At 37.9% G+C, this 13,586-nt stretch overlaps 1 protein-coding gene across 2 annotated transcripts; it reads left to right on the top strand.

The window, feature by feature from the left end:
- Window positions 1–2,029: 2,029 nt before the first annotated feature.
- On the top strand, window positions 2,030–13,214 carry l(3)76BDm (lethal (3) 76BDm). Of its 2 annotated transcripts, none has more exons than XM_053753259.1 (18): window positions 2,030–2,508; window positions 2,955–3,116; window positions 3,199–3,487; window positions 3,772–3,916; window positions 4,147–4,225; window positions 4,494–4,591; window positions 4,772–4,960; window positions 5,672–5,772; window positions 6,544–6,792; window positions 7,016–7,298; window positions 7,598–7,783; window positions 8,032–8,326; window positions 8,586–8,874; window positions 8,968–9,106; window positions 9,280–9,490; window positions 9,760–9,983; window positions 10,905–11,701; window positions 12,141–13,214. In XM_053753259.1, exons 1-18 carry the CDS (start codon window positions 2,352–2,354, stop codon window positions 12,397–12,399), a joined length of 4,152 nt encoding a protein of 1,383 aa, XP_053609234.1. In that variant the 5' UTR covers window positions 2,030–2,351; the 3' UTR covers window positions 12,400–13,214. The 2 variants fall into 2 exon arrangements, with proteins under 2 accessions (XP_053609234.1, XP_053609244.1); XM_053753269.2 differs by lacking the exon at window positions 12,141–13,214 and adding an exon at window positions 11,908–11,932.
- Window positions 13,215–13,586: the final 372 nt, after the last annotated feature.

Raw genomic sequence — 13,586 nt, 5'->3', positions numbered from 1 at the left:
TAACTTATTTCGTGTGCTACTTTGATAGATACAGTACTACCACGTTTATAAGTTACATCGGCAATATTCGACGGCGCAGAATAGCGCGTCCTACCGCCGAATCAAACCGAATACAAACAAAAAATAACGACCATATTACTGGGATGTAAGTCTTGAAATCCAATGATTCGTGCGTACGACGCGACGGCCCGGCCTCCAGACATGGGGCGTAAGCGTCAGTCAATAGCGGGCGGCTCTATTCACGGGTAAACATGGCGCGCTCTGATCAGCTAAAATATTTTCCCGCCGTACAAAAATTAGACTACGTAACTTAAAAAAGTGGTAGACCCAGTACCTCTTTAGACATTGTACGCTCAACTGATTTTTATTGAATGTGTGTGTTCTCGTGGAATGTAAATTTATGAGAATAAATATGTTTACCTTCAAAATCGGGAATAGATTTCACCGCAATACGGTACCTTAACTTAGAACCCGAGATGAGCAGCATACACACGAAATAAAGCCTTTTACCCGCGTAAAAGGCTTACCTACTAGAATGGAGTGGAGAGGCCATAGTTAGGCTTATTCGTACGCTAAAACAAAAGCTAAACTAAATGAGTAATAGCTGTCATAACGCGTTCTTCAGTTTTCTGTCGTAAAAAGGAATCATGTACATATAATCTTCCAAAAAGACTGTGTGACATTTCACATTAAGCACTGAGCTAAACTTGAGCTAAAGCTATGGAATTAGTAGCTACGAAATTTACTAAATCCATGAGCACATCACATCACTAGGTTGACACCTTCATGATGTCATTGTCATTCACTGACACTTTTAACATCATTGCCCTAGATTATGGAATACCTACTAAGAGATTGCACTCATTCATTCGCGTCGGCATGTGTCTGAGTTCGGCGACAATGTGGAGCTGGCATGACAAGGACTGGCAACGATTTATTTCAGAACTTCTTTTATTTAATGAACCTCTATAATTAACTGATTATGATTATTTAGACCAAAATGTAAGTAAGAGCTGCATCTTGAATGATTTTGCCTCGGCCGCTGCACAGGCACGGAATTCGGATTTCGGTTTCAGATTAGAATGTTGCCAAAATAGTTGTAACGTATTCACACATTTACATTACATTTTAGAAAATCACAGTCTATACTAAAAAAATCCCCAAATCTAGGGACAATATCTTTAAAGTGGCCACATTGCTGGTTGGTTAAATACATCCATTCGACACGATACAATCTGAATGTTCAATTTAGTTGCCGATTGATTTGGGCACACAACTAAATGGCCAATTTCAGTTTTCTTTTGCTGCCTCTACTGAACGGACTTGTTTTTATCAAGATGCCTCTTACCCAGAAGCAAAAATTAAGGATTGATCTAGGTTTTAACTACAAATATAATATAATAAAAAAAGACTTCCATAAATAATGGTTGAAATGTCGCTTGGTCGCAAAACGTGTCTTTCGCAGAATGTCACTTTTTCAGAATGTCTCTTTCGCAAATTTCGCGCCAGGGACTTAGAATAAAACTTGACGTTTCAAAGCAAAATCATTTATTTAAAAATATAGAGTATGAAGTCATAATTTTGGGTACTTAACTTAAGTATTCCAAACAAAATAAATTATAATTTGGTATAGTTAAAAATAATATTTTGGTACAATTTAAAGTTTGGTAATGGCAACACTTTTGTAATAATGTATGTGAGGGTAGTTTGAAAAAAAAACTTGTCTTGCTCCGCTTGTACGCACGGTGACTACGTCAAAAAAAGCGTCCACACCACCCAATTTGATTGAGCAATCCCAAATCTGGCGATACCGACCAATTAATGACCTTGAATTTCATATTTCCGTCCACACGACCCAATTTGATTGTATCTAATTAAATTGGGCGTAAAATTGGGTCGTGTGGAAGGGGTTTTACGATTCCGAATGAATAAAACAGCATGAGTGTCATCAATCTGAAAACGTCGTCGTCCTGATTCGGAAACCGAACGTAGCATACGTTCGGTTTCCGAATCAGGCCGGCTGCCGCACTAAAAAGTACATCACATCTCCAACTATCAAAATTTGTTTGATCACCAACAACGTAACGTAACACGGTTTTCCTCAATACGCGCTATCTGGTAGTAGTGTAATTGTGTGTAGTAATCAGTAATTCATAATCTAAAGCCTAAATCGTATCAATCACACACAATTCACCATCACGGAATGTTTTTTCCGTGCAATTCACAATAAATATATATTCTCCAAATATTCATATAGTGTATTGTATGTATTATCCATCGTTACCATTCTAAAAGTAAGGGGAGTAGTCGCCTATATTCACGACGATTAAATAAATAAACTGTAAAGAAATATGGCCAAATCAAGTAAAACAGCACAGGAGTTTATTCAGGGATCCTTTTCGCCAATTATTGCTGTTTTATGTAGCCCGAAAGTTGAAAATGTCGTTTCAAAAAACAATTTGTCGCTTGCGGAATTGTTTCAACCATTTGGAAGTTTGGATTGGGAAGGTATGTAACTGAAATAGTAACAAAAACATATATGTAAAGAAATGCTATTCTTTTTATATAAATATCATACAATCATATAATTTTGTTGTATCGATATGAGTGCAGTTGCATATGTTTACATTTTCATAGAGGTATATAGTATGAGAAAGATTTTGCCTATATTATCATTAAACTAGTGTCTTGCCTCTGCTCATACTGGTATGTATTTTATCTGCAAATAATTCAGAAGAATTTGTCTAAATGATGGTAAAAAAACCACATTAATTTTCTTTCAAGAGACTCAACAAATGTGTTTACAAAATGATATCTTGATCACAAATCGGAAAGCCGTATTTAAATGTACTTATTTTATGTTATGAGTACTTATATTTTTATTTATTCTACTTTTCTTCTCCTTTGTGAAAAATAAATTTATAATTTTATATAATATGTGTTATTGCATACAGGTCAATTTAGAGAGCCAGGTGGAAGTGTGTGTATTGTAAAGAATTGGAAACTTATCATAAGAGATGTGAATTGGAAGCCCTTGCAGCCAATGGAGGCTAGAAAACAACTAAACAATTCAGTATTGCATAATTTTAATGATAAGACAGTATCCCTTGAACTAGGTATGTGGTGAAATCAATTTATCAGTTTTTCTTATTATTATTATGTCAAAAATATCTATATAACAATATATATTTTTTATAGAGAATCGTAAATTTGATGTACCACAATCTACACCATGGTTTGATGCTTGGAGGGAAACTTACTTGGAAGTACAATTTCCATCAGATCATGAATTCACCAAGCACTTTTTGTCTTGTATCATCGTGGGGACAACCAATGAGGATAATATTATTGACTGCTTTAATTCTCTAAATCAACAATATGCTCAACTGCAAAATGTATCACCTCCGAAACTGCCAAAATGGTTCAACAGTGGGGTACTAAAGTCTTACCTGCTCCTGCATGATGTGTCATCTGTGCCAAAAGAAAAGTGTGTAAAAGATTTGTATATTTTAAAATTTCAATTTTATTTTTCTTTGAACTCTGATCCAATTTACTTGAATTGTGAAATGAAGAAAACAATATCAACGACTTCTATTAATATTTCAAGTGATGTCGCTACATTTGAAATAATCACTTCAATTCATTATTGCAAGTGGGTCCAGTAGAATTCTGGCTTGCAGCTTTCAACAGATCATTAGATTATTTAAAGCCTGATTAAATACAAATAGGGGCAAGAACAATTATTTTAACATTTTTTTTTCTCTATTACAGAGCTGATTCTTCTTTCGAGTCACTGAAACAAACTTTTGGAGCAGGAAATTGCTTTTTGCTGACAATCAATTCAAAAACAAACACTGATGCAAACTTGCCAACAGATTTATGGGCGCAATTCATAAAAAGACCAGCAGATACAAATGTAATAGTTATAACCTTTTAAATTTATTTTTACTAGATTTTGTACTGAAATAAAATTGAATCATATTCATTTTAAAAATATATGCACTATGATGCCTGAACTAAATATTTTTGAATTGATTTACCTACCTAGAAATAATATCTAAAAGTTTGTCTTTCTTAGATTTTCATCAAAAATCTTTATATGCATGGTACACAAATAAGTATGAGCTCAAACTTTATAAATTTCAGATGGAAATGTCATCATCGCTATCAACTCTACCTGGCTCCCTACAAGAACCACCAGTCGTGTCTCTAGTTACCACTGCAGGTATATTATAATGAGCTTTTTCCCACAACTTCGTTCATACTACCTATTGCAATTTCTTTTCGTAATTCTTGTGCTGAAAAATGTAATTTTTTATTTGCAGAAATGTTCGTTATTAAAATATAACGGTTTATGACGAACATTTGGGTTGTACAAATTTTTTTGTGACACATAACTTTCTGTAAAATTCATTATTTTTGTCTAGGCTACACAAATACTCTAATTTTTATAAAATTGACACTTTCATATAAAATCACCAATGCGTTTACAGAAGATCCTAGTAATATAAATACATCTGCCAATCCAGAAGTTATGCATCCATTGACTACTTCGGAAAACGATGTATATGACAATGCAAACAGCCTTCAGGTATGTTTCTCTATCCTGTGAACTTTTCTATGAAGCTTAAGATTTCAGGTTACCCTATTTCCTATTTCAAGCATTTTATCGGTATGGTAGTATTGCGTATATATAGCGTCAGTATGTAATTTCAATATTGTTTGTAACTCACACATTGATACAAACATATATTTTGTTTTTCTATTTCAGACACATTCTTTTTCTGGTAGCTCAGAAAGTGTTAGCGTTGCGGGAAAAACCTTCGATTATTCCAGCGAGGTATATGGTGCCGCTTTGAATGCGAATGATATTGACGGCATAAAGAAGTTCCTTCATGAGTATGCCTCTAAAGCCTTGTTGCCGTATGTAGAGAAATTGATTTCACAATTGTCTGAAGTGGTGAGTTTTTTATCTATCCAAGATTTTATCTTCAGCAACTACCCTAGTAGTTGACAAGGTCAGAGAACTGTAAAAAATATGTTTAATCTAGATAAAATAGATATATTTAGCATCATTATGATAATTCATATATGAAGATGAAGATTTCAAGTTGATATTATAAGAACAAACTTAATCATATGTAATTAAAATGTAAAATTATGTAACAACTTTTATTAAGTCATCGCCATAAACGTAATATTTAATGTAGGTGTCGAACAAACATAGCTTCCTTTGCGAACATTTTACTAAGTTATGACGTCATTTTTACGTGTCATTTAGTATGTTGTTAGTAAAAATCACAAGGAAAACCTACAGTAATTATTTAACATTTAAAAAATGGGATTACATAAAACGTTTTAGTCATATATTTGAAAGCATTGTCATTATCACAGTAATTTTTTCACTGTAAAAAAGAAATTACAATACACTTAGTAGTGCAATATTGATATAATTTTGATAATAATATTTATCCCAACTATAATAATAATCCCAACGAATATGTTTGTTACCTCTTCACGCATTATTTCCTGGGCCGATTGTTTTGAAATTTGGTACAAGGGTAGAAAATAACCTGGAATAACTCATAGGGTACTTTTTATCCCGAATTTCCCACGGGTGCGCAGCCCCTGGCGCAGCTAATTAAAAATAATTGTTGTACAACTGTTTCAGGTTGCTAACAGAAAAGGGGTTAGTCGGTCATTGCTTTCTGCTACTAAGAGGTGGTTCGGAACAGGAAAGGGCGGGAATACGACTGTAAATAACACAGTAATGTAAGCAATCTTTGATTTGTTTACTTCTGTTCCTAAATAAATCTGAGTAAAGTAGTTTACCATAGTCTACTAATAACCCACATACATTGAATGAACTCATATAAAAACTATACAATTATAAATATAAGGATAATTGTGTGCTGGACGATCATTTCGATTTTCTTGTAACAATAACTTGTTGACGTCATAAAGCTTGAGGTGTGTTTACCCACATGAGGTGGTGATGATTTAATACGCGTAATATTGTATACAAACTCCAGTAAGCGCCCTTCGCTTGTACAACTACGTCTTATGTAAATCAGCAAATTAGTAGGGAACAAATGCCTGGCTATCCCGTTTCCGCCTGGTCTTGGCAGATGGGGTATACGCGATAAGTGCTGGCTTGATGTCGTCTAGCATGATATGCGTGTCAATGGACCGTGTAAAGTTTACTAGAAAAAGTGAGAAAGTGTACTCTGAACCTCTTTTATTCCAGGTGTGCAAACAATACCTTCAATGTACCATATCGTACCAGTGTATATCGTAACAGTACACAGTACCTATATAGATTTTAAAACATCATATATATAAATCTACACATATACAGTTTGTTAAGAAAGTGACAAAAACTGATTTTTAACGAACTACGACATTTTTTGCCAATTTGCAGTACCAAAAAGAATGGTCAAGATGGTTAATAAACACCCAGTGTTGCCAACCAACAGAAGACGCTCTCATTTGTTTTCTTAACTTTTTTGCCAGACTGTTTTAACACACATTAGTGTCTCTTAGATACACAAATGACTGCCCAGAGCTACAGTTGCGGCGTTTGGGAGATCTATGGTTTTTGTGCGGTCAATGGCAGCGCGCATTCGACACGTATCACACCGCCAAGCGGGAGTTCTACGCAGACAGCGCCTGGCTATGCTACGCGGGGGCGCTCGAGATGGCCGCTTTAAGCGCCTTCATGGCCGGAGACAGCAACCGCAAGACTCATGGCTATATGGAAGAAAGCATCACTACGTACATGAACACGTGCCGGTTAGTTACCAAAATTGGTTTAGTTTTAGCTTCGATATTTCACATTATATTTATAGGTAGGTATTTTTTTATTTACCACATTGGGGGCTTATCGGAAACCCTAGCACATAGATTTATATATTACTGTGCTCTAGCACTTTGTTTCGAAGAATTTCATTGAAATTCCTTAAAATTTATATAATATCTCAAATGATTCGAATGTAATTCCTATCAATTTTCACAGAATGATCCAGTATGCAGTTCGAGCGACGCTATTGTCAGTTTTATGCTTGAGTAGTTCCGGGCAACACGGAGAAGCAGCCAAGCAGCTAATCCGCATGACGTCAGAAGACAGTGATTTGCGTAGTGCCATGTTGCTGGAACAAGCGGCCCTGTGCTTCCTCTCAGGTCCCGGCTCCAAGGCGATGTGCAGGAAATACGCCTTCCACATGGTGTTGGCTGGCCATAGATTTTCAAAAGCAGGGCAGAAGAAGCATGCATATAGATGCTACGAACAAGCTTATCAGGTAACACTAACAAGTTTTAATGTACTGTCATAGTAAGACATTTTTTATGAATAGAGTGAAATATTTGAAAAGATAGGGAACCAATTCCCTCCCATCCTACCGTAGCTCAGGGACCGAAAAATTAACATTTAAATTATGACAGGCTGCCTGCCTAATGTCAACCCTCTTTGGGAGTGCTGTCGTTGCCTGTCAGTTGGTTATGGAGTGACCCTATGTTGTGGAGATATGAGTCAGTGAACAATCCTAAATTAGGAACAGTATATAAAACAAGACATCCAGAAACCCTTTGATGTTTTCAGGTATACGCGGAGAGCGGGTGGCGATTGTCAACGGACCACGTGCAGTTTGCGCTGGGGCGACTCGCAGGCGCTCTGAAGCGGACGCAGCTGGCCGTGCGCTGGCTGGCGGCGCCGCTCGCGCCCGCCACGCCGCAGCCGGCGCTGCAGCAGGACGGCTTCCTGCGCGAGTACATGGCGGCGCACCAGGTGTCCACAGCATTGTACATAATGTGACTTCGTCCCCTGGGGGAATTTCCTGATAAAAAGTGCCCTATACGCTATTCCAGGTTGTTAAAACCCATCCAATTTTTGCGTTTCACACATTTACATTTTCACTCAACTGATTGTCATCTCGCTTTTGCATTTATAAATATTAGTAGTAAGTAGGGTATTTATATCTGGCGTATTTGTATTATTTTTAAACGCAACTAAAAATGGTTTTTCTAATGTTTCAGCAATGGGTCGAAAGCACTGAAGAATTCAAAGATCGGTTGCCAGTTCTACCTTTACCACTGTTGGAGCGTTCAGCCACGGTCGTTCTGAGCGTGGGTCCCGCCCCCCTCTCCTCTCCCGGCCGTGTCCCCGCCACGTCATTGACGTTACAACGCTCCGCCCATGAGGAGAAGTATTGGCACAAACTGGAAGAGATGCTATTACAAGTAGCTCAAGGCTCGGTTCCAATGATTTTCAAGCCCACCGTTGACTTGTATACAGAAGATACCGATGCCAATCCGATTGTGCCGCGGGGAGGTAAGATTTTATTGCAAAAGATTCCCAATTAATTTGTTTGTAAAATAGCTTTCTGTAAACATGTCAGCAATACATTCGAGTGGTTCGAATGTTTGATTACGTTCACTTTGTATTAAATTCTGATGATGATCTTATGATAAAGTCGAACGTAATTGTAATAAATATACTTATTTGAGTTCGCGATAAAATGAACTTTTGATAAGTTCGGTATGAACTTTCGGTATGTCGATACATACAGACATCTTCATATATGTTTCAGAGCCCATACAAATATCAATAACGTTAAGGAATCCATTAAAGATTACTCTGTTGCTGAAAGATGTAGAATTGCTTTGGGAATTCGAGCCAAGTGCACAAGAGTCCCAGAATCCTGAAGGAATTTTAAACAACGAGCCAGCGGTTGCGGCGGGGAATGCTGTTGAAAGCAACGTCATTTATGGACCCAAAATTAAATCAGTTGTTTTGGAGGGAGAATGCACTAAAGTTCTGACATTTTCAGTGACTCCGTTAAAAGTTGGCCAAATATGTGTCCACGCTTTAGCTTATAAGTGAGTACAAAAATAAGATTTATGAATGTATTACATATTAATTAAATTCAAATCAAAACTATTTATTTACATTAAAAATTCATTCTTTTATAGGTTGATAAATGGAGGTGAGACAGGTATTCCAAACGGAAATAATGTGACAATATCAGGAAAAGTTAATCTAATATCAGGTGAAAACAGTCTGGATAAACGTTTGTTTATTAAAGTTATGCCGGAGGCGCCATGTTTACAGGTAAATAATACCGGCTTTGCGCAGGTGTACACTATCTAGGCAGGCATTGATTAATGCTAGTCTTATTTTTTCTTACATTCCCACATACACTAGTAAAAATTTCACGTCGTAAAATAATTTACTGCAAATAAAGTTTCAATCTTTTTATTGTAAAGTTCCCGATGTTGTTTTAGATGACATTCTCTGACACGAGTACCGAAGTGATATCAGGGGAAATGCTGACAGTTGATGTGGAGTTCCGGAACGTGGGTCCGGTGGAACTGAGGGACCTGCACGTGGCCGTGTCCCACCCCGAGTGCCTCGCCCTCCTCAGCGAGGACCAGCAGACTGACGACTTTGCCGCCCTCTACGAGGAGAAATACAAAGAAGCTCCAGTATTTTCTGGTGAGTCAATTTCTTTGTTTATTATCTGTGACGTCCGGTTATCGCTATTCATATTTGATGCCGCGTGTTTTTAATAAAACAAAGTAAAAGACTAAGAAAACTATATATAGCTTTCTCTTATCAATGTTCGGAACGGCCAGTGTGAATAAAAAAAATAGCATGATGGCTGAAAATCTACTATCTTTCACTTTCCTCGTGTTTGGAATGAAAAGTAGAGTGTTGCAAGGTTCAAGACTTGTTTTATAGTAATGACGTGTGGATGTGCGCAGACGAGCGCTGCGCGCGCTCGCAGCTGTGGCAGAGGGCGTGCGCGCGGCACGTGCGCGCAGGCCCGGGCGACGGCACGCTCGGGCGCGGCGCGAGCGTGCGCGCGCGTCTGCTGCTGCGTGCGCGACGTGTCGGCGCCGCGCTGCGGCTGCTGGCCTACTACCGCACCGGCCAGACCGAGCGCGGCTACCGTCTGCTGCGGCATGTCTTTCGCTTCCATGTCACGGTAACTTTACTTACTACCTTTTTGCCTCATCAAGACCTTTTTAGATGAGGTCGGCGCATAATGTCTTGTAAGTGACTAATTAAGTAATAATGTATCTAGAAAAACCCTAGGGCGGTAAATAATTTTAAAAAAACTACACTCTTTCAAAAAGTTCGCGTACATCTAACCATCATACTGGCATAGACATCATGCATTCAGCCCAATGACCAGAGGTGGCTTCGCTATTCAGCCTTGTCTTTGTGGGTATAAATATAATAGTTATTAATTTTAAATAGATATCGAACGGCGAAGCCCAATTTCGTTCTTGAAAAAAAAAATTAAAAAGTTATTTACTTATTTCTTTTTAATGAAAAAAGGCGAAAATAGAAAACTTTTACTTTAAATATTGTTTGTTTTTGTTATTTTTTTATAATTACATTTACTTCACAATCGAGATGTAAAGCAGAGTAGTTAGCTCGAGTGTAAGCATCTCGGGCTACAATTGATGCCGTACAGCCCTTGGCTACTAATCTACTAATCCTGCCACAACTATCTGTTTCCTGTCATAGCTTTATTTACTTTAAATACCATCTTTTTCGATCTTCCTCTTCCTCTCAATCCATCCACATTTATATTCATCATCTTTTTTGTCACATACGTACCTTCTCTTCTCGCTACATGGCCAAACCATGATAGCCTTTGCCCCTAAACGTATCTACTACCGGAGTAACTTTCATACTTGCACTAATATATTTATTGTGTATACGTTATTTGTTTATATTTTTTGTCAAGTCTCGTCACAAACACATCCATCTCAACATTCTATATATTTGCCTCTATTTACATCTGTATCTTGCGCAACTTGATTATGATCACTGTTCACTGATATTTTAGTATCTATGAAAGTAATAATGAAAATTCATTTTTTAAAATATATTACAGGATTCTGTAGAACTTTCGATAACTCCACGCCGCAGTTTGGAAACCGTGAATCAGGAAACGATTGAAAACATGAGCTTAGCAGTAGAAGTAAAAAACATCAGTAACGAAAAAGATGACAATATTGAAGTTAAAGTTTTGGAGGCCTCCCTGCTGAGCAGGAATTGGAAGCTAATCAATCTTACTGCAGCCAAAGATCGAGACGACCCTCTCGTTGCCCACGAAAGGTTACACCTTATCTTCAAAGCTAGGAGGATTCTCGAACAAATTGCTGATAAAAAAGTAGAATACAGTTGTTTAAAAATATCCAAAGGTCACCCGGAAAGTGCGCCCGATATCAATCAACCACCTTATTCAACATTTGTGCTGGACTCGCAATCATCCATCACAGATCCATTGATTCAAGACAAGGGAAATAATAACACTGGCCTCATTCGGTCCATGTTCGTACTCAGGTGGCTGGTACATAACAAAACTAAAAATAGGACATCCGTAGGACAGCATTGTATTTGGTTGGAATGCTTCACCAAGGCTCTGTCACACGATAAAGATAATATTATATCACCAGATTTGCCCTCTCTACATCTCGACGAAACATGTGACAGTAAATCTGATTTAGTTGAAGGGAAAAAGAAGACTAAGAAAGATAATGTTGTCCTGTTCAAATTAGAACACAGTAACAGAATCAGTCACAACTTCTCGCAAAATAAGCTTTGCATGGTGCCAATTACAATCAATGTTGTAAACTGTTACGAGGTTCCCGTTGAAGTTTTCATAGAAATGACGAAACAACAGAACAGGTATGTGTATTTTGTTAATTTATAATACTTTTTGTGATATACTTACACCTTGGAGCCCATAAGTGTCGCATACTGTGCGCTTTAAAATTAATTTCCTTTAACCTACTCTTGAGTTTGTGAAATGAGTTGCCTGCCATTTTTTTCTAGATATTAGACAAAAAGAGCGTGGAATGATTTATTCAGGTGTGACACCATTTTTGTTGCAGGTGTCCATAGGCTACGGCGACCACTTCAAATTAAGTGGGCCGCATGTCTGTTTTCTAACTCAGTAGGAAAAGAAACAGTACTTAGGTTAGGGGTTACTGGTACTTTTATCCTAAAATAATAAGGGTTAAGGGTACTTTTGTCCTAAAATAACAATGGGAGCAAAACTCCGGGTGTAGCTGGTGTTCCATAATAATATCAAGACCTTTCGTGTGACGCATATTTTTGGTTATAGGGAATCGTCCGGGTGTATGGGATGGGCGGGCGCGCTGAGCTCGGAGGCGCGCGGCGCGGCGACGGGCGTGCGCGTGTCGCTGGCGCGGTTCTCGAGCGCGCGCGTGCGCGTGCGCGCGCTGTGCGCCGCGCCCGGCACCTACCAGCCCGGCGCCGCCTTCGGGCTGCGCGTGGCGCGCCTCGGCCGTCTCGACCGCCTCGAACACGACCACCTCCCCACTAACACCTCGCTCTTAATTGTCACCGATGCCGCTTCCTAGGTTACGACTCCCGTTATTCACTTATGTTTTATTTGCGACCTGGCCTGGGTAGAAATTGTCGAAATAACAATCACGCAAAGTCTAGTTTGAATGGATTTAGATAAAATTTGGTGAATATGCTTGGTATATCCTAATATACCAAAAAATATCCACCCGTCTACCGAATTTTATCGAAATCTATCCATACTAGATTTTGCTAAAAACTAGATTTTTCGTTATTTCCCGAAATTGAAGCGAAAGCGAAGCCCCAGTGTAAAGCTTGTAAATAATAAATCTTAAGTGCTTACGTGAAATTTTAGGCAATTGCATATTCATTATTTCTTGTCCTCTTGGACCTGAGTTTTGTAGATATTAGATGTATAGCCGGAGTGTATATGTGTACGTACAGCCGGTCTCAGTGGGTTGATACATTAATTAATATAATCGGAAATCTACTTAATCACCTGCGACCGACTAGAAGAACATGCAGAATGCACTAGCAGAATACCTAGGACTAGCAGATATGATAAAAGCAAAAATTAGGTCTAGTGGAAGGTAAGCACATTAAACCTAGTATTGTAACCAGCAGAGATCGGCTAAAATAATAAAGGCTAAACTTAGAACTAGGCGACCATAAGTAGGCTACACCTAAATGTAGCCAACTCTCTAAGGTCTAGCCGGCTAAATTTAGGTGTTTAACCTTAACATATATAAAAATGTATTTTTTAAAATGTAATATAGACTTCTAAATTTTTTAATCGTATTTAATTTATTATTTCAATTTACTTTAAAAACATGTATGACATGAATAACAACCAATATAAAATTTGGCATTACATGATTATTTATTTCTCTTTCCGTAGTCCTGAACAAAGGAACCCTTATAGTTTCGTCATGTCCGTCTGTCAGTCCGTCCCTTCGCGGTCTAGTCAAAGACAATTAGGACTAGAATGATATAATTTAATATAAGTATACACATTAATCACGCCTAAGTCGCCGCCAAAGTAGTCGAAGAAAATCTTTAATACAGGCACGTAAAGTGGGAATGTTTTGTTCATCTTTCCTATAGTGTTGTTGGATAGGTCTTTGTTTGGTTGTGTTGCCTCGGGCCCCTCCTTTGTTCCCATTGTAATAAATACACTTTTTGTATGATTGGTACAGTTATCTTTATTTGCTTTGGTCTTCTAGTACACATTTAATTATTAATT

The sequence above is a fragment of the Plodia interpunctella genome, chromosome 2, assembly GCF_027563975.2.
Source record: "Plodia interpunctella isolate USDA-ARS_2022_Savannah chromosome 2, ilPloInte3.2, whole genome shotgun sequence".
In the NCBI taxonomy this organism is placed as follows: Eukaryota; Metazoa; Arthropoda; class Insecta; order Lepidoptera; family Pyralidae; genus Plodia; species Plodia interpunctella.
This window is presented reverse-complemented; position numbering and strand designations above follow the sequence as displayed.